Here is a 27,781-nt window from a genome sequence, read left to right on the forward strand (position 1 = left end):
GCAGCCCGGAGCGCGGTGGGGCTGGGGGTCCCGCAGCCCGCAGCGCGGTGCGGCTGGGGGTCCCGCAGCCCGGAACGCGGTGGGGCTGGGGGTCCCCGCAGCCCGGAGCGCGGTGCGGCTGGGGGTCCCGCAGCCCGGAACGCGGTGGGGCTGGGGGTCCCGCAGCCCGGAGCGCGGTGGGGCTGGGGGTCCCCGCAGCCCGGAGCGCGGTGCGGCTGGGGGTCCCGCAGCCCGGAACGCGGTGGGGCTGGGGGTCCCGCAGCCCGGAGCGCGGTGGGGCTGGGGGTCCCGCAGCCCGGAGCGCAGTGGGGCTGGGGGTCCCGCAGCCCGGAGCGCGGTGGGGCTGGGGGTCCCGCAGCCCGGAGCGCGGTGCGGCTGGGGGTCCCGCAGGCCGGAGCGCGGTGGGGCTGGGGGTCCCGCAGGCCGGAGCGCGGTGGGGCTGGGGGTCCCGCAGGCCGGAGCGCGGTGGGGCTGGGGGTCCCCGCAGCCCGCAGCGCGGTGGGGCTGGGGGTCCCCGCAGCCCGGAGCGCGGTGGGGCTGGGGGTCCCGCAGCCCGGAACGCGGTGCGGCTGGGGGTCCCCACCTGTCCCTGCTCCCTCCCCCGGAGCGCTTTGGACCCCCGGCTGGGCAATGACCCCGCGGTCCGGGGGTGGACAAAGGGCAGGGGATCAGCAATGCAGTGTCAGACCTCTGGGTTGTCTCAACATAACCCATGACCTCGCGTCAGCCTCTGTTATCAGGATGGATCCCGGCTTGGCATCCTTTTCCAGCTGGAAAAATACACGGGGGCAAAGAATGGGGCCAGGAGAGCTATGCTCAAATTTACGCATACCTTTCTCGTTCCTTGCATGCTGCTAAACTGCACCTGCATGCCCCGAAAACTACAGAGCAGCAATGGCAAAACCCGGTTTTAAAGACCACAGAGTACATCCGCACCATCATTTAAGTGCAGGTGTCACCGCTCACGCTGCAAATCCTCAAGTCCAAGCTACAAGGGGTCTCAGCATCTCCAGAAGGAAGGGAGAAAGGCTGGGCACACCTGGAAGCTTTGATGGAAGCACTCCCAAACCCAGAGCCCGGACACGTGGGCCCATCTGCCCCTGAGCTCTGGGGACAGCACTTTGCACCCAGGGTGTCTGTTCTATTAATGTAATTACAGCCCTAAATAAATTACACCCTCTCCCACTCCGAGCGGCTGTTACACAGTTTGCAGCCGCATCGATCAGTTCACTGAAAACAAACACAATTAAAAATTCCCCGGGAGTTCCGCTATTCAAAACCAAAGCAAAACAACACGGATTATTTTACAGCGACCTAGTTTATGCCCAGTTCCAAAAAATGACTGTAGCGACACACCACGCTCCGGAGCAGAAAGCACTACATGCCATACCTCGACTTCAGCCCATGTGGGGCATCCCTGCTCAGCCACACCGAGGCCAGCGAGGACAAACCCACGAGGGTCAGGGGGTTGGGGAAACTTCAGCCAAGTTTTCCACTCTTTTTGCAGTGCCAGACAAGCTGGTGGCGTTACCTGCATCGATGGCGTGCTCGAGGAATAAATGCCGCTGCTGTTCTGTTTAATCACGCTGACCCCAAGCTCCTCAGTTCGAACGAGGCTGCAGTGCATTTCGTCAACCTCGGTAATTGCCATCACACACTTTAAAATGTGGGCTCACCAGATAAGTTGGACAACCTCAGGGTCAGAAGGATTACAGAGGAATCTGCTTCTATTTATGTAGACATCTTGGTCATCAGAAGGGTAAAACTCATTCCTTTTGGTGTTCACAGTTTCTCATCAAGCAAATGTGTTATTTTGAAAATTGTTTGTTGACTCATATCTCCAAATGCTGCTTGTTCCCCAGCTACTTAGTATACTTGGTACTTATTACTGGAATTGTTTTGCTTGGACAACGATCATACTATCACATTACTTTTTTCCTTAGCAGCCAAGCATGACTCCTAAATCCGGTTTTACATGTGCTTATGTGTAATTCCGAATACAAAAACCTTCTTCCTGCTACCAACTCACCATTCCAGGAGTGTTCTTCCTATCGAATCCATTGACAGTTGGTAAAATCCCAACGCAAATGGGGAATGAATACAACAGAAGCAACGCTATTCAAAATTTACATGCAACATGCATGTACGACCATTCCAAATAGCAAAACAATATGCAGGACTGTGGAGTAGTAACGCTCTCAGCCACCCAAAACTGCCAGGATGTGTTATATGGTCCCTACGTCAGGGTTTTTTTTTACTTTTTAATGTAGGCCAGGCTTGGGCAGGCAGAATCCTGCAAGGCTGATTAACCATGTTGTGACAAACTGTTCCAGTTCACACCATTTGCTGGTGTGCAGTTTCAAATAATGGCCAGAGATGGCACAATCCCATTTTTGCTAATCAGAGCAGGAATATAACAGCAGCTGCATCACCAGGAATACAGAGCTCCCTCAGCTGTAAATCTGGGTATCACCTTCATCTTCACACATGGGTCTTATTTTCTGTTCCTAATTTCTTTTGCCAGCCAATTTTAAGGAACAAAAACAAGCCAAAAAGATGCATTCTCCACTACTTCGGTGTTCATCAGCTTGCAGTGGAGCAGAAGAGGTACATAACGAATGTCTGTCCCTTAAACACAACTAACGAGCCCAAGCATTTCAAATCAGGGACAAAAAGGCTGCATCCATACGCTTGTCACAAGTTCAGCCCTTAAAGCATTCTTAAGTTTAACCTATCCTCCAAAAGTTATTTCAGACAAAAGAACTGGGAAGGCAAAGTAACCTAAAAAATGTTATTAATACATCCTTGTAGCTTCTTCCACTTTCTGGTTTTGCAAACTTAACCACTGAAGGAAGCTTCAAGCCATTATTAGAAGTTGGGCAGCCAGTGTTTTTCAGTGCTGCTTCTTACTCAGCTAGATTTATCCTGCAATCAAATACTCTCAAAACACAAAACAAGAACCGCCCAAATAAACAAAACCCCATTTTTAAAAGAGAGTTTTGGGGAGAAACTAAGATTATAAATGCAAGCAGACTGGGAGCTTAAAAAAAAAATCTCTGTCAGAACAGCACACCACGCAACAGACTGCCATGGGAGAACCTCGAAATAAATCTATTTAGTTCCCAAAGCTCACAGAAACCAGGTTTGACATGAAGGTACCTCATGTCACAGAGAACCTGGGCAAGAATGGTGCACGTAGACGTGTTCTGCCACGGCTATCCAGGTTTGCAAGCAAAATATTCCAAATATTTCATTGTGAATGATAAAACCAGTTAGGAATGATGTAATATTACATAGCCAAGCAGGTAACAGAGCAAAAGCAAGTTCCCATGAGAACAAGCCGAAGAATTTGATGCAAACTCCGCACAGCAGTTACAGGATTAAATGCTGAAGAAGAACGAGTGCGGCACTGACACGAGCTCCTAAATGAAATCCGGCAGATGAAACTTCAGATCAGCAAAGCCTCCTGACTTTTCTAAGTCACAACTTGGCTCTCTGACTAATTTACAGAATTATTCAGGAGAAAAGAGGAGGAAAAGCAGCGCAGGACAAACTACCTTTTCCCATGATTTCAAAGCTTTTAGTGTAACTGCAGAGTTTTGCTCAAGCCAACTATTATTAGAGTTAAGTTCCATTTTGACAGAGCTTGTGAGAAAGAAAAAAAAAAAAATCTAGTTTAAAAATAACAAACCCCCCAACCTGAATAAGTGGAGAGCAGGCAGAGTGAGAAAGAAGCACAGAACATGTGAAAAGAAAACTGGCCTTATTAATAGCACATTGGTGCACTCACCAACTTTTACCGCTTTATTCCACAAGCAGTCATCCTATTTCCATGGATTCAGCCTCTCAAAAAAAGGTTAGACATGCCAGCCCCAAATGCCGTGAATGTTTGCGTAACAGAAACGCTAATAATTCTCTTTATTATACACAGTTCTACATAATTATTTCCGGACCGATGCGTACAGACTGCACAGATCCATACACCACACTTGCTCATTTTCTTTTGCAGTTAAAATTCCCCAGGAAACATAGCCAAGACTTGCCACAGAATTACCTGTCAAAACTGGGGAAGCCTGAAGCTCCTGGCTATGGGTTCAGCTTCTTCAGAAAGGTCTCGGAGGCTGCGAGCGACCACACGTAAGGGAGGAATTGCACAGCAGGGAATACAGAAGTTCATCTGTCCCCTCCTCTTACCTGTGATTCCAGGAGAGGCCGATTGCCAGAGCTGTCCTTACACCAGTAGTGCCTCCCAGTGGAACTGCCAGATATGCTGGTTGGGGGGTTGTATTTATTTTGGCGGATAAGCTGTGTCGGCTTTCTGTCCCATCTTTTTCCTACTTCTAGCTGACTCAGCTACGCCATGAGTGAGTCTGGAGACAGAGCCATTCACTGATTCCCTGCACCTGTGCGGTTCCTGATATTGTACAAAGCAGCCAAAGGTCACCCGAGCAATCACCTTTTCACTCAGTTCGCCCTTGTGTGAATAATTACACAGGGTACAAGGCAATGCTCATGTGAAATAAATGATCCCTGTAAACTCTTTGCTTTGCACACATATTTGTTTCTGAAATTAAAAATACTCCCCTTTTTGGGGGGCTGGGAGAGAGAAGACAAGCAGGTCTTGTAACAGGTTAGAAAACTCTCTTTTGACTTCAGTTAAAAAAAGAAATAAATGAAACAGCAGAACCGAACTGTGTCCTTCTCATCTCCCCGGAGCCTGCAGATGTCATTTTTTTTTAGTCCAGACTTCTCTCCTTGCCCCAAACTACAAAGTCTCCTACCCTACCAAGTTTCCTGCTTCCCCAGATCTTTCAGTAATACCCAAATCCCTTCTCTTCTACAGGAAAAAAAATCCCCCACACTTTCAAATCAGGCGTCTTGAATAGCACCTAGGAAATGGTACAAAAACATCTATTTGCACAGACTGCAAATACTGCAGCAACTACCAACATTACCTAAAACTCCATGGGCTGTGGGCAAGAAACAGCCACGAGTGCATAAAAAATACTGCCACAATGCCTGCTTGGTTCTTACTGCTGCTGTCAGAAAACATCTGCACTGTTAAAGGATTAAAGGATTAAGAAGGAAGAAAATAACGCAGTGACTTCCTAATGTTATGTATCCTTAGGAACTTCTTTGAAATACTTCAAATTCTTGCTCGTCTCTCACTTATGAGCTAGGCAAGATTTATAGATTTTATTTAGGTAGACAAGAGAAGTATTTCAGATTCAAAATTCGACTTTTGCTGAGTTCAGTCCCCCAGAAAGGGTGGGAGACGTTTCAGTACCCAGGGCAGGACGCAGGTTGCCGCTGTTGGGATGCTCATCCCCATACGTGCTTGTCCAATGCGCACAGAATCTATAACTCTGAGTTTCTGTCAGATCCGTTCCCAGCACACGGGCTCTGGGGAGCTGTTCTCTCAAACTCATACTTCCCGGCAGAATCACAGATTTTTATGGTGTGACTTTCATAGGAGACCAGATGCATCCTCTATATAGCAGCATTTCCACAGATCAGCCCACAGTTCTCATCCCTGTCTATTTCTGCCAAAAATGGGAAGGAAAAAAAGGAGGAAGAATCACTTGAAACAAGAGAGGGAGAGCAAAGAGAAGGGAAGACTCCAAGGGAATGAAAAACAAGAAAATGCTGCTGCAGTTGTGATTTGTACTTCAATTCTGCACATGAATTCAAGGACCTAAAAAGACTAACCACTGCAACAACACATCGTAGAGCTGTGCTCAGTCCTGGGCAGTCATGGCAATAAATCCCCTTCTCCTAAAAACAGGTAATTACTGGAGCAATTCAGACTAAATAAGCACTTCATTAGAATTCACTGCACTGAAGGCAAGAAATGTAACATAATGATGGAAGACTAAGTTTGGCTCTCCTAATGTATCCAAGATGCAAACAACTACCAGCAAAATAATACTGATAAAAAACGCAAGCATCCAACACTTATTACAGTGATAAAAGCCTAATTAAAAAATAAATCCGCCCTCGGTGGCTTTAGAAGGTGACGACGGAAATACAGGCCAGGATTTCAGCAGAGGCAGATGGATGCAAGAGGACAACATGCTGTCTGAACATTTTGCAAGAACTGTGACATGTTGCCTGCCTTACTGTAAAGCCCTGATCCAGCCTGCTGGAAAACAAATCTTAGAGTTTGCTACTCTGTCTCTCCTAAAATTCCAATTAAATTTTCTCTTAAACACTTAGGCGATCCAGGAAAACAAAAGTCCAGATATGACTTAACAAAATTGAAATGTCTGTTATCAAATACCTCTCAATAACAGATATAAAACGTACCAGAGACATATCTCAGTTCCTTAGTTCCACTAGAACACTTTAATTTTACTTAATGTTAGTTCTGAAAAGCTGTATCGACGTTGCCATGACAATAACAACACAGCACCGTTGTTTTCTGCTATCACTGTGCAACTGGGTACGCATTTCCGTCGCCATAAAACTATAGTATTTAACCACATTTCTTTTCTCTCTTATTCAAACAAGTTCTTTCCTCCAGAACATGGTCAAACGGGGTTTGGCACACTCTTTGGATATATCTTTCTGAGGCACAAATTGAAAGCCTGGGAAAAGAAGAACGCTTTACATTTAGAATGTCAGCAGTCGAGGGAAAAAAAGGAAAAAAGCAGCTAATGTATGGTACACAGACAAATGGCCACATAGCCACTGACACTGCTGAGCATTCACAATATAAGACCCAGTTTAGCTTAAGCAGGACTCTTAAGATTTGGACTTCATTGACTTGAATGAAATAACTTGCAGAAAATCTGCCTGTGAGAAGGTAGATTCTTTGAATTAGGCATTGACTTTTCTAGCCGACAGATATTAATATATAAAAAATGTATAATTAACTATTTCAACTACATCTAGCTTCCGTAAGCAAACCTAGGGTGTTAGTAAATGGTTATTGCTACCACGTACAGTGTTAGACTTGGTTAGGACACCGAGAGACTAATGGTACGTAATGGGCTCTACCTGAGCTCAGCTGGGCCTGGTTCAGAGCCTCTGCAAGACATGCGGAGCCTGGCTTTACACTATCCAGCTCCAGATCTGCACATCATTAAAGGGCGGGTGGGGAGAGGGCAGAGGGACACAGAGCAGGCAAGAGAAAGGACAAAGTTAAATTAAAACATCTCCTGGAACAAACTGCAGGAGATGAACAGTTTGATTTGCAGAGACAGTGATTAGAGAGATAGTGCCAGAGAAATCCAGGTTTCAGCGTTATCCATTCTAAAGTGTTGCTTCTCTGGCATGTTCTAGACCTGAAGGATCCTTAACTAGCAATGTCTATGTGCAAAAGAGGTCTAAGTGAAGCGATATGCCAAGGTCACAGGATGAATAGCAAAAAATAAAAGACGAGGCGAGATGAAATAAGTTGAATAAGCAGCCAAATCCCCAGCAAACTGGAGCTGCTGGGGATGAAGGAGGATGCTACCGGTACCTGAACTACTGGGCTTAAAGCTGGTTCAGGTACGACCAGAGTGGATGCTAATTCTCAATTCCAGTGCAAACACACGTATTATGTGCACTTATCACCGTAAACAGAGTTTTCACTGTAAAAAGAGCTCAAAAAATTATATAAAATAGACTTCAATTTACATTGGCAAGTGCTAGTGACTTCAAACATAGCTGTAACTTGCACAGTAATGGTCTTTGCTTGGTCGGGAGACTAAAGATTTAGAGCTCATTTTCAGAGGCACTTTGCCTCAGTTTCCAAACCATATTCTAGCCCTTGCCTCCCTATTGAGGTCTCAGCTGAGGGCCGAAAAAGAACTTCAGTGTCTAAAAACTGCTTCGTGAGCCCAGAAAGTAACTTCTCCCTGACACCAGCAAAGTCTGAACAGGACCTCGAAGCTTCCATACTTGCAACAGCCAAATTTCAAGTCTCTGTTGCAATTACGTGACTCACAAAGGGACACGGCTGTCCAAAGAAATTAATTTCACATGAAAACCAAGCAGAACCACTAAGAAGCCTTATACCTTAGAGCAGAAATATTATAGCTGCTCTAGCATTGAACTCTTCCCTCTCACAAACAGCTTATAAAGGAGAGTGACTCGGGATGTGAACCTTCCAGGTTGCTTTAAGTAACCAGAAATCTGGCCATTCCTTGTATTCATCTTAAAAACTTTCATCTAACAAACTTCCAGCGCCATGTTCCATTTCTCTCCATCACTATTTTTAACTTCTCTTTCTTTCAAACTGACATTTCCTATTTGGTTGCCTGGCACTTAATTTCTTTCAGTTATGGTTTTATTGATTCAAAATGACTGCATCATGTCCAACAGCAAAGAGTTAGAATCAGATTCTTTGTTTCCCTGCTGTATTATATCCAAAGAGCTTTTAAAAAGGCACAATAGCCTAAAGGTTTGCTTTGTTTTCCCTGAATATCCTTCAAAAAATCAGTGCTACTGACTAGAATGTACGGAAGAAGAAAAAAAGAGATACAGAGAGAAAGACAGGGAGAGAAAGAGTGAGAGAAAAAAGGAATAAATGAAAACGTACAAGGGGGGAAGTAGCTCCAGGACGCTGGACGGGCTCCATGGGCAGGGGAGACTGGGAAGGTGTCATTAAAAAAAGAAAAACAAACAAACAAACAAAAAGAAGTTGGTTAAAACACGCACCCATTGAAAAGGGGTTCATTTCATCTAAAGCTCAGCTTAGCTATATGCAGCGCAAACCACGTCCACAGACCCAACCCTTCAAGTTGTTTGCTGCTTGATTCCCTGAACACTTTGTGGAAATTCATTAGGACCCAGGAATTATTAATTCTTTTGTCCCAAGCGAGACTGAGGAATTGGTGAGAATGACTCCAAAGTTTTAAAAATGCTTGTTTTGTTGTGTTTTGGTTTTGTTGGTTTTTTTTTAAAAGGGAAGTCTTACCTACTTATCCCTTATTTCTTCACTTACGCTCTAACTGACCCTCTGCAAACTGCACCTGTTTCCCCACTGAAACCAGATGCTCCCCAGCTGCACCCACGTTTCCAAACCTTCCAACAAATGAATTTACTGCGGGCAGACTGCAGAAAAGATTTGGGACACAACAAGATGCTACTCGACAGCAAGAGACATGAAACAAATCGCATGAGGTGAAGCGCAGGATGTGATTTGAAATATTGTTAAACTAGAAATATCCAGAACTATGAGGAGGAACACACAGACAGACACACTGTTCCCAGGAAAGACCAACCGGAGATGGACAGAAGCGAATGAGAAGCGGAAACACCGTCACAATCTACAGGCAATTCCCAAATGATCACTTAGAAGGAAAAAAAAAACCAAAAACGCTCTTCACCTTTTTTTCTTCTAAGTGGCACAATGAATATTTAAAAGATTCACTTCTCACTGAATATCTGACATTCAAATGCAACCTTTATGGTGTATCTCTATAAAAATCTTTATAAATGCGAGATTATTCCATCTTTTGTAATACTGAAATTCAGCTAAATTGTCAGTAAATGGTATTAGCTATGAAATATTAGATAGCAATATAATAATTTAGGGTAAGAAGTTACCATTAGTGTATTGCATCTGAGTAAGAATACAGGAAAAAAACAGAAAAAAGGAGAGTGGCTCAAGAAATCTGGAGTTTGAGGAGCCCATGCTACCTTCCTGGAACTTCGCAGGGGTTTTTGCATAAACAGAAATAGTCAGGAGCATCCCACCTGAGAAAAGGGCGTTTTCTTACAGCTGGACATGAAAAAATGGGGGAAAAAATACAACACTGAAGAGAAAATGCCACTCATCAGGTAACTTCCAAGACCTCCTGAGCACCCGTTTTTCTCCTTGTATGACTTTCTCATGCGTACAAAGGTTGAAAGAGGAAAATGCTAAACAATTTTGTTGAGCAACAATGAGGCTGACTTTATTTTTCAGGCAATAGCTTGTGCACATACATGCACACACACACACACATATATCTCTCTCCATCTCTGCAAGCATATCTACCCCTAGCAGTATTTTAGGAGATGATCGCTTTGACCATCCAAACTTCATTGCCGAATACATCTCAGAGGTGACTCAAGGTAAAACCAATATTCTTTCTTATTACATTTCATTTTCAGAATTGAATAAAACAGGCAGTTTTTCTGTATTGTCCATTTTCATCCATTTATTGCGGGCACTGGCTGCATTATCACTGATGTTCCAGAGTCAAGGAAATTATTGTTTTTAAAAGCAGAGTTTGCACTTAAATCCAACCCTCTTTTCCCATTCCCTGCGTTTCCTTTTCATTACTTGTACTGCATTATAGACCATTGCAATATTTTATGGTTCTATTAAAATGCCGTCCCTATCACTTCTGCAAATCAAAACCTCTAATTATAAATAATAATAAAAACGCAGAGCAGGAAGTTCTTCACTTTCCATCTGCTTTCCATTAGATTACTCAACCCAGCCAAATCTATGGACAATTAAACAACACAAGGAGTTCTATGTTCGTAAATTCCTTCACGGCAAAGAGCTTTATGCTGGAGACACAAAATGTCCTAGATGCTCTGCACATCTTATTTTGATTAAAGAAAATAAAACTTGCGTGTTGATAAGTACATCTTATCAAGCCCAAATCTAAAACTTCACATTAATTCTAGACGAAATACCAGGCTAATGTCGAGTAAGGACAAAAGCTCCAAGCAGTTCCTTTTAGAAAAGTCTCTGTTCCTTGGGAAAAGCCAATCTGATGTTTGAAGTATAGGTAAAGGGAGGAAATTAATTTATGTGGATATTAAAGCGTATGGGAAATATCTGTTGAAGCCATCGATTAGAATACACTAAATGCACCGCACAGCACACATCATTTTTGCCTGCAGGCAGATGGGTTCCTCGAGTTCTCTGACACCACATTCAACGTGCCGTACCTACAAGAATCTCCCCCCCGACTCCTTCCAGCAGTACTGTTCCTTCCCAAGGTGGAAAAAATAGAAAGCATAACGCTACAAAGAGAGGGTATCACAAATTGCGTGTGCAAAAGAAGGGCAGGAAGGATTACAGAAACACCCGCAACATTCTTTCGAAAACCCTTACATCTGAAAGCTCATTAGTGTTCTTCTAAAGCGTCTTTTGCCTTTAATTGTAAGGTCAACAGGGACAGCCTCATGGCTTGGCAGCATCTTTCAACTTATTACTTTTAATAGGACTTGGGCTTTTGGTATCAACTCTATAACCAACATTTCCCAGGACTGGAAGAGGAAATCCACCCCCTGGTGTGCTGTTAAAGCCAAACAGAATCTATTCTTCTATGCTGCTTCGTTATCTCTCATTAGAACATAGTGAGAAACTACTCACTAGCAGCTCATGACATTTAATTGCCTGAGCCGTATTTAATAATAAACACTTGCTTATGATTGTGCCTATCGGCCTGGTCTGTATTTAGGTTTAAGGTTGCCCTTGTCCACATGCTTCAGCAGACAGAGAACGGACTGATCCCGGTATTTCGAGATCAACTTCAAACAACAAGAGGCAGATACTGCATTTACGGAACGACCACCTGCTGCAGTGCTTTGAGTCGCCCATGAGCTACGTGACACCGATCCCAGCAAATACATCGCGTGTTCCCAGAAATAACAAAAGCTGGAGATACCGATGGCTGCGAAAACGGTTTCCCTGACCTGGCAGCGTGCAGATTAACGGGGTGCGCCGATAGCTGAGGGTGTTCAGGGCTTTTTACCACAGAACCAAAAGTTCCAAGCTCTAACGCAAGATCTGATAAAATGCATTTCCCTCAGTAGAAGTCCAACTTTGGAATTGCGTCTATTTGTTTTAAAGTATCAAGTCAGCAATTTCATAAGACAAGGAACATCATTAAAATAGAGAAAACAGATGAAAACTACACCAGTTAACCAGCTTTCCAACTCAAGCTGCCAGCTGCATGACATTTTAAGAAAGATCAGCAATTTCAAACTGCTCTTCTTGATAAACAAGATACACAGATATATCTTTATATAGAGGAATGTATAGTATTGTTTTTAAATGGAAGAATAAAACAAAAGCTTCACCCCCAGTAAATTCTGCAGAGATCTCAGTTATGCCAGCGCATCTATCTGCAACCACTTCCAGTGGACACTTGGATGACAAGCAGAATCAGAGCCAAGATCTCACTTTCTGTTTCTTTTTCCTTTCCTCAGCAGAGCTTGCTATTAATTTGCCTGTATTTCATCCCATACACCACTGTCCAGAGGCAGTAGGAAGTAGATGGCGTCATGTACCCGGAGCAGAAGCAATTACAATTCCAAGTTATGTTATATCTGACTTTTTCCATCAATCCCCAAACAGAAAGAAGTTTCCAGCACCTAACTAATTTGTTCTATCCAAGTCAGCATAAACATTTTTGGGCTGCCTGTATGTTCTGTATGAAAAAAATCTAATATACAACATGCTCTGGACAAACAGAACTACTGGAATCAGTAGTTACAGATTGCTGAAGGTATCTTAAATTCTTACAAGCTTAAAATCTTTCAAATCATGCAGAAGATGAAAGACATTCAACAGTGGCAACGATTCCAAGAGAGTTAAAGTGTGGATGATACACATAGAAAGTATAACATGGTATGTAAAAAGGATGATCAACACACAGAGTATAACGCGGTACGTATAAAGGAAATATTAAACATGGAACACCAAAAACATAACTCCATTTCATGTCACTGCATCATAAAATTTCATATACATACCTGGTTTGGGCACAGAATTGGTCACGGACTGAGGAACTTTGTCGTTAATTAGTTCAACGCACTCACTAGGAAAAAATCCAACCTGTAGTAAAAACAGAACAGGAGGCAGAATATTGAATGTACTGGTTTTAAGATCTGAACTGTTAAACCAGCAACTGCTAAAATTTTCCTCGAACTCTACTTGCCTGATGCTCCATAACATTATCCAACATAAAATGACCAGCATAAGACATTCAATCTTAGAAGTGAGAACAGGTTTAATAAAATATGCATAGAGCGAAATGAGTTTGTAAGAAAGAACCCAGTAATTTGACTACAAATAAACACAAGTATTTTAAGAAGAAACAGCACTACATAGCAAAAGAAATCTCCAACAAGAGCCAGAACTGCTGGCGCAGACTCTCATATCTGCTTCTGACCACGGACAAGCCAGTGCAGCCGTTGTGCCTCAGTTTCCCTATCAGCAAAGGACGAGGGAGAATAGTGCCACAATATCCATTACTGAAAAGTGATTTCAGAGAACAGCTGACAAACATACCACACAAGCTGTTTAACTGTTATGATTTCTCCGTGTATCTGCTGATCAAGTTGGAAAGGAAAGAATATTCCCAAAAAAAACCCCAGAGGCAAGTTTCTCCTTAGCAAATATTTGAAGATGCTTCAAAAGCAAAGACCCACTCTGGGCTCCGCAAAAAATTATGACAGCCCCTGAATGCAGCTGCTTCTCTGCTGCCGGCATCCCTGACAACAGAGACACCTCCAAGGCCCCAGTTCAAGCAAGGTCCTGTGACTAATTACTTTCAAATGCTAATTTGCAGCGTTCCTGCACTGACCTTTTCCTCCTCTCAGAAATCCTGCAGACGCTAATCCAGCAGAAGGGTTAGAAACAAGAGCATGGGGAGGAGTTCAAGTTTTGTGCCTGCAGAAGTTCACATGCCCCTCAAATGTCTCCATATGCGGGGAGAAGTTAAATTATTTCCCTTTCGCTGTTTAAGGCTTCAAGATGTGACCAGACGGGAGTTTTACACTCCCCAGCATCCCAACCTTCTCTCCACAGTGTTTTCCTTCTTGCTCTGGTCCCGATTGAAAGTCAAACCAGAATGGAGACTTTGTCAACTTTTATCCTTAGTCCATATTTCCAGATTTTTTTTTGTTTCCTATCCTACCTCTTCACCCAACACAGCTTCTGTGCTGTGCCCTGTAATTCCATCACCACCACCATTCTGAGCCGCGCGGTCGGTCCGAGCAGGATTTCCTGCCCCGTGTCAGGCATGTGCTGGGGACAGCTGAACGCATCAAGTCTCTCCGTACAGCCACGGTTCGGTCAAGTGCTGCGACAATCCATGGCAAAGGGCCAGCGGATGGGCCCCGAGCTCATCTGAGCAACAGAATCGGGCCAGGACTGCTGCCAGTCGTGTTAGTCCATCTAGGAAATTCCCTGGAGCCACAGCACTGCGAGCCTGGCAAAAAGTCCCTTCTCTGTTTATTCATCTTACACAATTTCCTGACGGACCCAATGAAAAAAAAAAAAAAAAAAAAACACTTTTCCTACTCCAAGTTGATTTTTCACCCATAAAACTCCAAGCAATTTAGGAGTGGTGTGAGGCATGGTGTGTCCAGGTAAACACCACAAACTTTGAAATTATTCCAAATTCCCCAAGAGAAGTGACAGCAAATAGTAAAACCACATAAATTCTCCCTCCCACACCCCTAAAATCCAGCAAGGCAATGTTCTGTCCGAGGACACCTCTGCTCGAGTGACTCACAGAACTGGAAAACCCATCCAAACCCCAAATAACGGATGGCGTCAGCCAAGCGCTCACTGGCTGGGTGTGCCAGGTTTGTAAGGAGATGATGTCTCTGAGTTACGTGATGTAGCGGTGATTTTTGTGCAGCTCATAGCTCAGTGATGCTGCTTTGCCAGGAGATGCTGAGAAAAAGGCTGATCGGTACATAAAGTACCAATATTCAAACAAAATGCATTATATGGTTTTTAAATGCTTTCCTATAGCTGAGAGTCTCTCTTGGATATTTCCTGTGCAAGAGACACAGGAGATGATTTTTCAGTTATGAGTCTCAGCCCCATCACACAAACGATGCATTTGGGAGACTGAAATGACAGAATTCCTTTCATTCTCAATGCTTCGAGAACTTTTCTTAATTGCCTGCAATGTCTGTGCCTGAGATGCATAAAGAAACCTGAAGTACTTGGACACCAAACTTCCCTTAATCATAATGAAAAATGGTGGATCAAAATCCAACCCAAAATCCCACACTGTAATCAAAAGCTCATTTGCCTTTGATTGTTAACATAATGTTTCTCCTGTTTCTGGATGCAATATGCAACACTACACATGAATTTACAAATGAAAGAAGGCCCAAGATGCTTATGTCATTGCTTTGAGATATCTTGGAACCTTTCCCAAATATAAAACACTATATCTGTTCTCTATGTATTGTATTTGCCATGTTCACAACTAATAATTATAATGGATTTTTTAGGGAAAGAGAAGTTTTACTTGTGCTACTGCTGGTAAGCTCTCTGATGTTAACTTATTAGTACTAGTGCTGATGGCTTCCATTTTCTTAGTTATTCTGATTTTTCTTGTAAGATCCCCACGAGATCATCCTTGGGGTCATAACCTATAACTCGTGCCTCATTCCCACTCACTTAAGAGATGCTGCTTCTCCTCCCATGGAAGGTTTTCCATGATTTTGTATAAATAAATGATTTTAGTCCAAGAGTTAATCTCAACAGATGTAGCAAGACACTATTAGAGTTTGAGCCAAGATTAAAGGATTTGGCAACCTACAAAAATTAATAGCAAGGGAAGTATATATTTAGATAAATACAAGGTCATTTAAAGGTTAAAAAAACTCACTACACACCTTAACCAAAGGAGGAAAGCACAGGCTACTGTTGTATGTAAATATTTCTGCAACAGCTACTATATCTTTTTTCACAAGATACATGAGGCTTTAAGGGGAAAAGTCAAAGTAACAGTAATAATTTTCAGCGTTAGAGGAGGGAACACAAACAAATGAGAAAGTAGCAGCAACATAAATGGCAAATGAAACATTGGGACATTTTGTATTTTTTGGTTTTGATCTAGGCTAATGTATGGGTTAAATTTTATCCCAAGTTTTTTTCTTTTTGTTCTACGGGGGGGGCTTCTTTTTGTTCTACGACGGGGCTGCCTCTCGCACCGCATTCCCAAATCTGTGCGCGTGCATCAGAAATCTTGGGCTTCTCACTTAGGAACTGGTGTTTCCAAAGCCACAAAAATGTGCTCTTGCCTTCCCAGGCCAGTTTTACTAATTGGTACCCTGTGTTTACATCGCAGACACGTTATTTATTAGAAAATGATGCACAAGGGAAAAAAAACCCATGCTCTGAACTAACACTGTTTTACTCCTGACCAATGCAAGACACAACATGTCCCTTTTGGGGAAATCTATCCCATCTTACAGCATGGTTCAGGTTCAGCATGGAATATGGTTTGAAAGCAACCAGTTCAAGCTCATGTAAGTACAGGCTGATTCCAAAAGAGTCCAGTCTGGTCCAGTGAATAGTTCTGTGTCACCTGGAGCAGTTTTGCAGCTTGCTGTTGAGCAGTAGCGCAACTAATGAAACTCCATCCAAAAGACAGAATTATTCAGAACATCAAAAGGGCAGTTGTGCATCAAAAAAGGGCCTGTCCCTAATGATTCGGCTGTCTGAAACAGAGCTGCTGATTGAAAAGACAAAGCATGAAGGAAAAGGAGAGCAAAGAGGCCTGGAAGGCTGTTAATGTGGAGGTGGCTGTAATTTAGGTAACAATCTTACAATGAAAGCAGTGACTCACTAAGGGCATTTGAAAAGAAAAAGGCTTGAGGAAAAATGTCTTTAAAATCATTTTAGTTTAACCAGAGAAAATGATAAGAAGCCTGGTGGGTTGTTTTGTTCTGCAGAGGATTAAGTGTCTTGTGATGCAGTCGTTAGATCAGGTACAGGAGAGAGGCATGGAAATCTGAAGGATAACAAGAGTGGTGATTCATTCCCCAAGGATAACTCTGCCTGGCAAAGAATACATTGATTTCCATGCTGAATCAAAGCTGCGGTTGAAAAGGAACACATTTGCAACCTATCGGACTGGCTTTCCTGTTAGAGATCTGTAGAGCTGCCTCTTGTTCATTTGCACAACACAGAGAAACCTGTTATTCCTTCTAATATACTTGCAGAAATAAATGCACTTCTGCACAGACATACACAAGTCACAGCTGGTTTAAATGCCCAAAACCAGGTAAGTTCTTTTAAGGCAAGAAGTAATTTTTCCCCACTTTCAGCAAAACCTTGGTCTCCTCCTATCAAGACATTATTTCCAGTGTAAACTGAGGTCCATCTGAGCAAACCTGGTTCCATTCCGAGCACAAAACAAAAACCTGGGAAGTAACATGAGCAAACTCTCCAAACATTTGGTCTTTGGACCTCCTTCTTTTAGCCCATCTCAGAAACACAACTATCTGGCAAGACAGTCTTTGCTGATTTATTAATTAAAACTACTGGATTGACAGTTTGCTATCATGCGTACAATGGCTGTTGCTCCTAAATGGGAACAAAATCGTTTGCCTATAATAAATGCTTTAGAGCCTGCACAGCTTCATCAGTTCTTATACATAATACTATACTATTATTTTTCACCTATGCACTATTTTATGTTTTCAGCACGTACATTTCTGTACCGAACTGTAACACATCTCTATGTCTGGTGTATCAGCACCAGAGAGAAATTTCCCTTCTCTGAATTCTCTTCTCACTGCAGCAGTTTGCACGGTCAAAAAACTCCAGTAAAACAGGAAATGTACTTTTTCTGTATCCTTATAGCTTATGGGTCTTGAACTTGAAACACAGGTTAAAAACCCTCTCCCTCTTAGTACAACACTAGAATTTGTGTTTCTTGGCAGCCAATGGCATTTTGTGGAAATGAAAATCTCTGGTAAGTCCATTTCGAAGAAATGACAAAAACTGTCAATTCACAGGAAAAATGCAGTAACAACGGAGTTAGCATAGCTTATGAAATTCCCAGGCTGTTCCCCTATCTCAGCTGACAGGCAGTAACTGCTTAAAACACGCTAACTTCATTTTCTGCAGTTGTGCAAACACGTCCCGAGAGCTACCGAAACATATATTGTGGCTGCTGCATTTTCCAACAGTGTGGTTCAGTAATCTGAGTCACATTGTGAAAGATTCTTGCTTATAATTTAAGACACGAGATTACTCCACCCCTAATTTTTTGTTAAGCCGGAATATGGTGCCGTATTTCTGCAGCTGTTCGGGTCTGTTTTGTGCAACATGCCTGCACTCGTGCACAGGTCACAAAGTAGTTCTGGTTTGTGTTATTGATTCACTTGGAAGTCAAATGTGGCATAACCCGATCATTCCAAGTCATGCTAAAGCATTTCATTAATTTTTGATAGTACAGCAAATACAGCTTTAGGGCTTCTAAGAGCAGAACAGAAGTTCCACTAAGACATTAACACTGTTCAAAACTAGAAGAACAACAGTCAAGTTTGTTCAAGAAATATCAGTACGGTAACTCTAGGAACAAATTTAATTTCAGAGCAGCTCTCACATGTCAACGCTGCTCTGATTTTACAAGTGAGACAGTATCTGAACTCCCACATCTGCTAGAAAGCCAACAAAGGCCGTATCTCACGTGCTCTGGCTAATCAGACAGCAATGTAATAGTGCCACTAATGCTCCATTTAGCTGGGATTTGTCGTGTTTGGAGATCCAGCCGCACACATCCCGGTATTAATGACACACGGCAGAACCACGGTCTGGATCTGGCACAGAAAGGTCTGTCAGGGAAAAGCTGACGTACTTTGAGAAGATCTCCAGGCCAAAATACACAAGTGGCTGGTCAATTCTGATCCTCTCCTGAGCAAACTCTGAATTCTGCCTACTCACAGACAGCAACTGCAGTGTGAAAATCCCTCCTGCTTGAACGGAGATGAAATGTGAGACGTTACAGAGTGAGGAGGTACAGAGTCAGTTACCCCAACCTTCAGGAGCTTTTGGGTTTTATTTTGTAAATAGTGACTTTTTTTCCCCAAAAATTTCTTAATGAGAAAATCCAAGCTAGGGAATAACAACTCTTTTTGGAAGGAAAGTGACATTTGAACACAAAAGTTTTCATACATAATTCCCAGGTATGCTTGGGATATTTTGAAAATTCCATCTAAATCTCTCTGCTAGAACCTTTTCAGAAACCAGGAACATGAACACTGCACAATAAATGAAGATGTGAAAACAGAGGTTAGTGGGCTGCCTTCTCCAAGTCAGTGTCTCATCAACTGCTTTTCTCCGAATCCTCCATGTTCTGCCTGATCTTGTTTTAGACAGTGGAAGGAATGGGATGATTTGAATAACAGTGTTAGCTGCCTTGGAGGGGGCGGCAATCTGAGCTTGCACGAACATCAGGCCAGCTGTCGATCCAGGGTCACGGCTGCGAACACGTTCTGTGAACATGCTGCTGAGTTACCTGCCTTTATTTAAGTTGCATTATCATGTGTGATGCTGGTGCCTACCTGAAATCCGTGTTTGCCTCTCCACCATGTGGTCAGCTCCTTCGGCGGCATATCGATAACAGACACAATGTCTCCCACCTGCGAGAGATCGGCAACATCAATCAGAGCTTGCGAGGAAAGCCCAATTCAAATAACCGCATCCTTCAGCACCGCGAAAAGCTGTAACGCTTGTGAGCAACTGCACCAATGCCAATCTTGAGACATCTGCCTTTGTAAAATCAAACTGGAAGGCAGAAGAGTTACTGCATTATACACCATACAGGATACAGCTGTTCCAAAGGAAACAATTCTCAAAAGTGCAGGCTCTCTGCCAAAGGGTACAGAAGCGTTCTGATTAAACCGCAGACATAAGTAAGCAGTGATGGTGTGAAACACGTTGGAAAATATTCTCAAGTAGCTGAACTAATTTTTACGACATGCTCTATATATCTTCTCGTCTCCATCCACAGCAAAAAGAGATCCCTTTGTAGTTCGCTAACTGACCCAGACATGCTTTTCTCAAATAGAAAACAGAGGAGGGGTGATGTGGTGTTACAGCAAAAGGAAGGAAAATGTCCAAGGAGAGCAAACACGTTTTTCTGAAACCTCATTCCATGACAGAAAATGAGACAGACACGGCCTTGCTAACAGGAGCACAGGTTGTGTAAACTGGCCAATGAATAATTAAATTGGCACGTGTCCACATACGGACATATGTGGACAGTCTTCCTCAACAGATAAAACATACTTTTAATCCGCTGTACAGTACAAACTATGCAGGGTCTGCTGCTGCTCAGAGAGCAGGCTGGAGTACACAGCAATATCTGTTTAATCAGAAGATACTAATGCCAAGTAAAGCTATATTTTAAGGATGACTGAACTCCTCCCTGCATTCACCCAATGCAAATCTAATGTTTAATTGAATCTTCCCAGCTTCACCTCACAAAACATTCTGAAAGGGTCTGAATATTTTCCCGATGCGTGCGCACACGACACATGTTACACTCTTCTGTATATCACAACAAGCAACATAAGCTCCTTTAATATTTACCTCAAAGGACAGCTCATCTGCTGCCTGAGCAATGTATCTCTTAATAACATGGGCAGCAGCGATAGCAGGAACGTTAATGGATGATTCCTCATGGACCAGCAGGTGATTCCCCTTGTTGTCAATCTGCAATAAAGAGCAGAGCAGAGTGTGAGGCAGCCGAGGACAAGGCAGGAGGCGTTTTCGTGGTGCTCACACATGGCAGAGACTTCATGCTGATGCACAGAGACAGCCCAGCTCCCCGAGGACGGGAGCTCGGGGCACGGCACAGAAACAGAGAGGACGAGCAATCCACAAAGAGCATTTCCGAAGGTCCTAATCCCCACCCAACTAATGAGGAGAAAGCTGCATTTGTGCATCTTTGTGTACAAACAGGAACATGACACCTCAACACCAAATCGTGTTGTTTTTCTTGAAGTACTTAAAATGGCAATACAAAAATATTACAAAAAGTCTCTGAGAAGTGGAATTAATGCTCACTGAAGAAAGGAGGAAATGCTGTCAAACCAAAAACTATAGCGTCGCTTTCCACATTCTCCCACCCGATTATTTATTTTTCCTAACAAAACATTGCTCCCACCCCTTGCTGTAATCATCAGCCTACTTTCAAAATTCCAAGATTTTTGCGCTCATGCAAAATTTGTAAGACTCTCAGTTAATCAGAAAGGTTATTCTGTATTGCATGCGCAATAGGTTTGCTGTGATTTCCAGGTGTTGCTGTAAATTCTCGTTTCATTTTTCTCAATAACTCCCTTCCTTCCTCCCTCCATGCTGAGAAGGTTTCCAAGATTTTTTTTCTCCCAAAGGATTTAAGGTTGAGGAGCGTATCAGCGGGGAAAATTGCAGGAAAACGCACTCAATCCTTATCACAACCATTTCAAAAGGAATTGCAACAGTCTAAAAATAGCTGTTTCTATTCCTGGTGTGCAGCAATATCATCAGGCAATGGAAATACACACATATCTCTACCCAGACTAATTAGCGGCAGCATCGCTGACACAGACAGGTGGCCTTGAGCACTTTAGCCCCATTTTTTCCTGCACTCTTTGCCCAATGAGGTCTATTGTTTAAGACGGAGAAGACCGTTAACAGAGAAGCCGAAGCTGCAGCTGCAGTTCACAACACACAAACAGCGTCTCTGCAAGCACAACGCTGGCTCTGTTGAGCAGTTAAACCAGCAGTGATGGCAAACAGGAGCAGATAATCTTTATTGTTTCTGCAGCTATTGCAAGGAAAAATAATTAAAAAAAGAGGGCAGACAAACACCATAACTGAGACGGCTCCGATAGCTTTACAAACTTGTCACAGCTGCAGCATTGTCTTGTCAAAAAGGAGTGAAAAAATGTGCTTTCTGCAAACTCTTCCTTAGAGATTTCAGCCATGAACTGGATTTTCCCCGGCAGCCCCTGAGCCAGTCACCGCTTCACCAGAATTGCCACCTCCTTTTGTGAAGATCAGAAAAACGACTTGTCTTTGAGCGACAGAATCCCAGCTCCTATATTGTTAACACTAGATCTGATTCTGTTTGTACTGTACCTTCCGTGGCCACCTGAAGCACGGGAAATCAAGCTTTTAGGGTACCATTAGGTCTGGAAGGGTGATACCTCTTTCTGGAAAGGCAGAGAGCACGTTTGTGGCTTCCTCTGCTGCCAGGGCGAGGAAATAAAGAACAACCCGAGCTTCGTACTTTACCTCCATCCATGTGAGAGCGGGTCCACAGTTGATCTTGTTGCCTGCGATGGCAGAGAGACGTGACAGGTAAGCCATCAGCATCTGGGTGACAAGCTGGAACACAAAGGGAAAGACAGAAATGAGTTTTTCTGTTAATAGACCATGGTTTGGAAAGACTTCTTCAGACTTGGAGAGACCATAAATTATCCATTGCCACAGGCAAGTGTTATAGAAATACATTCCCTTTTGCAAGGAAATCTGTCATTTGAAGGACAGCAAACTACATGCAGTATTACAATGATTACACAAAAAATGTATAAAAAAGCAGCTCTCTGTGAAAGTAATAACTTATTTTTATAAGATATGTATTTCATAATTTCCCTTGTCAAATCTAAAGCCCTCCTCTCATCATTGATTTCACATATAAGCAAATATTTTGTATAATGGCCATCAAACACATCTGAGAACCATTTAGCCAAATAAAACACTGGCTGCCATTTCTACCCACTTGCAAAACCCTAAAAATGTGGCAAATCAGACCGACCCCTTGGTGAAAGAGTAATATTTCGAATAGTAGAAGAGGGTTTTAAAAATACACTTCTCACTGTGCCTTCTATGACAGTAAACTTGCTTTTATTAAAGAGAAGCTAGTGGGGTCTTTCACGTGACGGTGTTATAAAGCAGTATTGCAGCCCAGAGTTTGTAGGACTGTGTAAAACATTGTTCTCCTTAAATATCTCTTCAAATGTGGTCAATTCAAAACAAAAAATACACTAGGAGACACCACGCAGCTGTAGAGCAGCCGAGCTGTTCAACATCTTCACATCTTCTGTGCTTACAGATACAATGCAGATTTTCAGGCTCACGCTATAAAGATTTTTGTGAACTTGTGCAAACATATAACTACAGGTGCCAGAGATTAGTGACCTGCAAAACGAAGCCACGGGCACCGTCCGCCACTGCGATACCTGCTCTTCTCGCAGGCCGAGCAGGATTTTTATGTTCCGCTGGCTGAAATAACCTCTGTGGCCGCACAGGACATTGCCTCCCTCTCTGCATCAACCAAAATGATGCAGTCAAGATGCACCTGCTACTTGCCTGAAGATTATTTTGGACACGAATAAATCTCTACATTATCAACAGCCAAGAAGCCAAAGGAATTCCAGCTCACCATATTCCAGGTGGTATTTAGCTAAGAAATGAAAACCACCTCTTATTCATTTAGGAAAAAAACACTGTTTAAGCTTTTTCAAGACCATTTAAATAACACACTAATGCAAATGCTCCTAGAAATAATTTCCAGTTTACAAATGTTCGTGCAGCATTCCAAATGGTATTAGTCCTGCAGTGCTCAGCCCCAGAACAGCATGATTTCCGAGGAATGTCAAGTTGCTAACATCAAGTCAGGAAATAGCCAAAAGTTCCCAAGACATAACAAAATTCTTATCTAAGGTTTTAATAAGGCAGCATCTTTCTTGACACTCTCCATAACCATTCGGCATTTTGCAGCACATTAATTCATATTAAATTGCAGGGAATTTCTCTTTAAATCATTGAAATTAAGGGTAGGAAACACATCCTTATTACCAGTAATCCATTTCCCAATCTAATGTAGGCCGCGTTAAAACTACTTTGTACATGCTCAAAAATGTCTTGCAGCCCCTTGGTGGTGCCTGTGCTTTAATTGCTGATAATTTACCTCCGGACTGTCCTTCAGGGCATCGGAGCGGGGCAGCTCGGAGAGCTGGGAGAACCGCCGGTCATAAATACACAGGTGAAGATGCTTATCGAGTACTCTGAAATCTTCATAGCTCCGCTTCACGATCCAGCTCCTCCCCTGAAGAGAGAAAAAAAAGAATCACATGTTTATAAGCTCCTCACTAGTTGGGGTTAGATGGAGAAAATGGAAGTTTGTGCAGAAGGAGCAGACAGATCTGGTCATCTTTTTTCTCAAAACATTTGAAAGTGATGAAAGCGCCTCACTAGTATTTTCATGTTTGAATTTCCAGAGCGCCATTCATGCCCCAAGCAGCTGTTTTAATCATTTCCCTGTGGGGCTGGATGTGGCCCAGCATCAGGAGATCTATACAAAGCTTTTAGCTTCCACCTGTCTTACGAGGATTTTGTAGCATTTTCATACACAAGGTGTCTTTGCACAAATGCAAATTACAAAATAGTTCTAGAAATAGTGTAAAATTAGATTCACATAGACAGAAGAATAAACAATCAGGGATCTGAAGGCAGAATTGGAGCTTGCAAAATTTCTGCCACACGCCCTAGGCAAATCTGCAGCTGAATTAAAAAAAACAATCTATGATGAACAACACTAGCTGAAGATTTACTCCTGAGTGCATATCATTCCCCCAATTAAAATATTGGCAAGATACAGACTGCTTCAGGGGACAAGGAAGGGACCACAGCAGCAAAGCATAATTTGCTTTGTGAAGCTTTTAATATCTAATGACTGCTTCTAAATGCTTCATGGCCTATTATGATGAATAAAAAAAATCTTGTAATAATGCAGCAGTTTACAGGTCAAAGTGCTTTATGAACAGCCATTAATCCTCTCAATGCTTCCTAAAACGAGACTATTCCTGTTTTACGGATGAGACCATGCACCTCCACAAAGCTCCCCCACCTTCTATTTCAAGTGCAAAGCGCTTCTTCAGTCTTGTTTTTCCTAAAATCAACAGCGTGGCCACGTTTAAAGAGAAAAAACCAATCTCTGTCAGCGTTACACGCTCTGCTTCACACTCCACATCCAGGGGTGGAAAGGATGAGGAAAACAAAGCACGCAACAGGTGTTCACCGCGCCGTACCGGTCCAGGAGCTCCCATAGCATAGCGATGCTCGGAAGATAACGTTGGAGGACGAAATGAGATTGCTCCAGGTTACACGGCCACTCAAAGGCAGGGCCAAGGATTAAAACTGACACAGGGATGCCTGGCAAACAGCCCAGAAAGCAGGGAAATGCATGCTTAAGAGACACGGCATCGTTTCAGTTTTCCATGGGGAAAATAGCTGTAAAGCGTGATTCCAGGTCCGGACGCGATGCCCTCCTCACCTGGGCTACGAAAGAGCTTCAGCTTCCCAATCACAATTCTGCTGTATTAATTTATCATGAAAATCATCAACATCACTTTCCTATTAATACCCAAAGCCTGCAAGGCAACTGTAAATTTAAAACCTATCGTAGTAGCTATTTTCGGTCAAATTTATGTAACACAACTCCAGACTGTGCACTGTGCCCATAAGCTCTGCTTTCACATCACAAGAAATCATCCGGATTTCACAAGCCTACAAAGAGGAAACCTACACAGGACACAAATGCTTTGTAATTTCTATAAGTTATGTCATTTTACTTGTCGTCTAAAGCAGAAAAACAAAAACAGCAGCGCAAGTCTAATTATCTTCAAAAGGGTGACAGTCTTTCCAATTCCTCCATCTTCCGCAATTAAGCGCTTTTTGCTTTCTTGATAAGTTGCCAGTGTGACCTTCAGCTGAGCAAGGTTTAGTCACCAACGTAAGAAACAACAGACCGAGAAATCACCGCAATCCCTTGTTTGCTTCTGCCGGCTGCGCTTAACAGGCCATTTCCATACAACCTCATACGCTGCCCACACAGAGAATAAACCTGTTTGTGAAAGGATCGCAATTCTGCCATTAATTCTGTTAAGACTGTAGATTCACAGTCTCTTTTTAGCATGAATTAAGACAGCAAGAGTTCGATTTATGATAGTACAAGACAGGAATAGCTGGGGTCGGCAAAAACTGCTGGTCCGTGGGACGGCGTGTGCAGAACGGACCGTACGGCCAGTGCTCTCCTGGCTTCTGATGAACAGCATTCTATCTTATCACAGTAACGAGGCTAAGCGAGCAAGGATGGGATGAAGGAGCAGGGACAGCTTACCCCCGGCCAGCAGCGGTGTTCCTGGCCCCACCATCTCCCGGAGGTGCAGAAAGGTAACCCCGAACCGCAGCTCCGTACCTGGAAACTGCGGCACTTCGGCAGCTGCTAAGCAACCAGCCGAGCGCTCTCTGAGCCATCCCTGCTCGCAATGCAGATTGCCACCAGCAGAAAGTTACTCCAACAGCCTCCATGTGAATACTTCCTAATACCCTACGCAGTTTTGAGTCCGCCGCAACTGAATTCCAAAAGCGCACATGCTTCAGGTTGCTCTGAAAGTTGCATTAAGCAAAGTTTTTTGCAGATTTGGAGCCTGAGTGATAAATTTCTAAGCAAAAATAAGACAGCCATGCTTACAAAGGGTGCAATTTAACTTTACAGGAAGGAGCCACTGCAGTAATCTAGGAAGGAACTGGACAACATTTAGCGCTTCCCCTCCGATCTGCAGCACTAACCACAAGAAGGTCTTGTCTTGTCTTCTCTCAGCTGCATCAAAGCAGCAGAAACAGCAGCGACCTCGTTCAATATCAAAAACACTACAATGTTTCACTACATCAGTATAAAAATTGTACACCTTGCTCCCATTTCCTGCAAATTCCAAAGTGCCAGGAGGGTTTTGCAAACAGGTTCTTTTTTTTTAACTTAAAATGTTAATACTTAATGATAAGAACCAAGTAAGTGACTGTTAAGTTGGTCTCATGTTGTCAACTGTGTTTTATAGCAAAGCTGAACATCACTGGTGATCCACGCACACAATATCCATAAGGCAAAAATGCCTTCTGCACATTCTTAGTGACTTCCATAAATTATTGCTCAATTCAACTTTCGACCACCCTCTAGTTTTCCAATTCAATAACTGCTTTTCTGTTCTTTAATTATTGATGGTCCTGATTTAGAGAAGCACATGCTTAATTTCCACTCATTTCAATGGGATGTAAGAACAGAGGTGAAGTTAAGGAGACGGTCAAGGGATTTTCGAGACTCAGACCTTCAGTTACAAACCTGAGTACAGTAGATTTCACAAAGATAAAGAATCAAGTCTCAAATGAAGATTTCAATACTGCCATAAAATAGTTTTACGATGTTTAAAAGGAAAAATTGACTACTGGCTTAATAAAAAATGACCCCCTTGAAGAAAATCAAAGTGTTATTTGGAATTTCATTTCACAGAAATATTCACAAAGAAAAGCATCATGGCAATTATGGAATTTCTCACAAAATGGAAAATCTGGGTTCATTCCTACTTTTATTACAGTTTGATCTGTTCTCCCTTACTCTTGCATGCTGTGTAGGATTAAATGTGTGATGAAAGACGGGTGAGAGCTCAGCACAGTGCACAGAGCTTCTTATTTTTTTCTGACTATCAAAACAAGAAGAAATATCTTGCTGGAAAACGCCTAGAGATTATTGAACTGATGATCTAATTTCCACTGAGCCAGAGATTTGAACCTTCCATTAGTAAAACCAATATACTGAGACAGCAGATCATAAAAAGCTACAAAAGGCTTCATAACACACGAGACATTATTCAGAGGGACAAGGATTTGGAACTATTGAGTTCCAGCACGCACAACTTTCCTGTCCCACGGTCTGTTTTCCCTGCAGCACCTACGATTTATTTATTTTAAGGCAGGGACAGACCTTTCTTTTCTGGTTCAAACGCCTGTTTCCCGAGAGGAATCACAGGGATGCTCTCATGAACCTTCCCAGTCCACGTGGAGATCAAGACTAGAAAACGAGATGAAAGTTTATGGCAAAAGTCACTGCAGTTTGACTCTCCAGTAAGAAAATACCGTGTATTAAATAGCTGGAAAATGCCAATATCCACCAGCAGAGTTTAACTCTGGTGTGTGGGTGACTTTGACAGCTGTCTGGGTCGTGGGTTCTGTATGTTATTCCAGCATGACCCTTCAGCC

The 27,781-nt window shown here is 42.9% G+C and overlaps 1 protein-coding gene across 1 annotated transcript in view; it reads right to left on the minus strand.

Moving 5' to 3' along the window:
* The window catches only part of ARHGAP32 (Rho GTPase activating protein 32), a 179,357-nt gene that overhangs the window by 34,954 nt on the left and 116,622 nt on the right, over window positions 1-27,781 (minus strand). The window contains exons 7-11 of the mRNA XM_065652158.1: window positions 23,658-23,795; window positions 21,980-22,072; window positions 20,291-20,413; window positions 19,261-19,338; window positions 12,691-12,772 (exon numbers count right to left, since the gene is read on the minus strand). Coding sequence (XP_065508230.1) covers window positions 12,691-12,772; window positions 19,261-19,338; window positions 20,291-20,413; window positions 21,980-22,072; window positions 23,658-23,795 — 514 coding nt within the window. The remainder of the gene's footprint in view (window positions 1-12,690; window positions 12,773-19,260; window positions 19,339-20,290; window positions 20,414-21,979; window positions 22,073-23,657; window positions 23,796-27,781) is intronic.

Source organism: Caloenas nicobarica, chromosome 26 (assembly GCF_036013445.1).
Source record: "Caloenas nicobarica isolate bCalNic1 chromosome 26, bCalNic1.hap1, whole genome shotgun sequence".
NCBI lineage: Eukaryota > Metazoa > Chordata > Aves > Columbiformes > Columbidae > Caloenas > Caloenas nicobarica.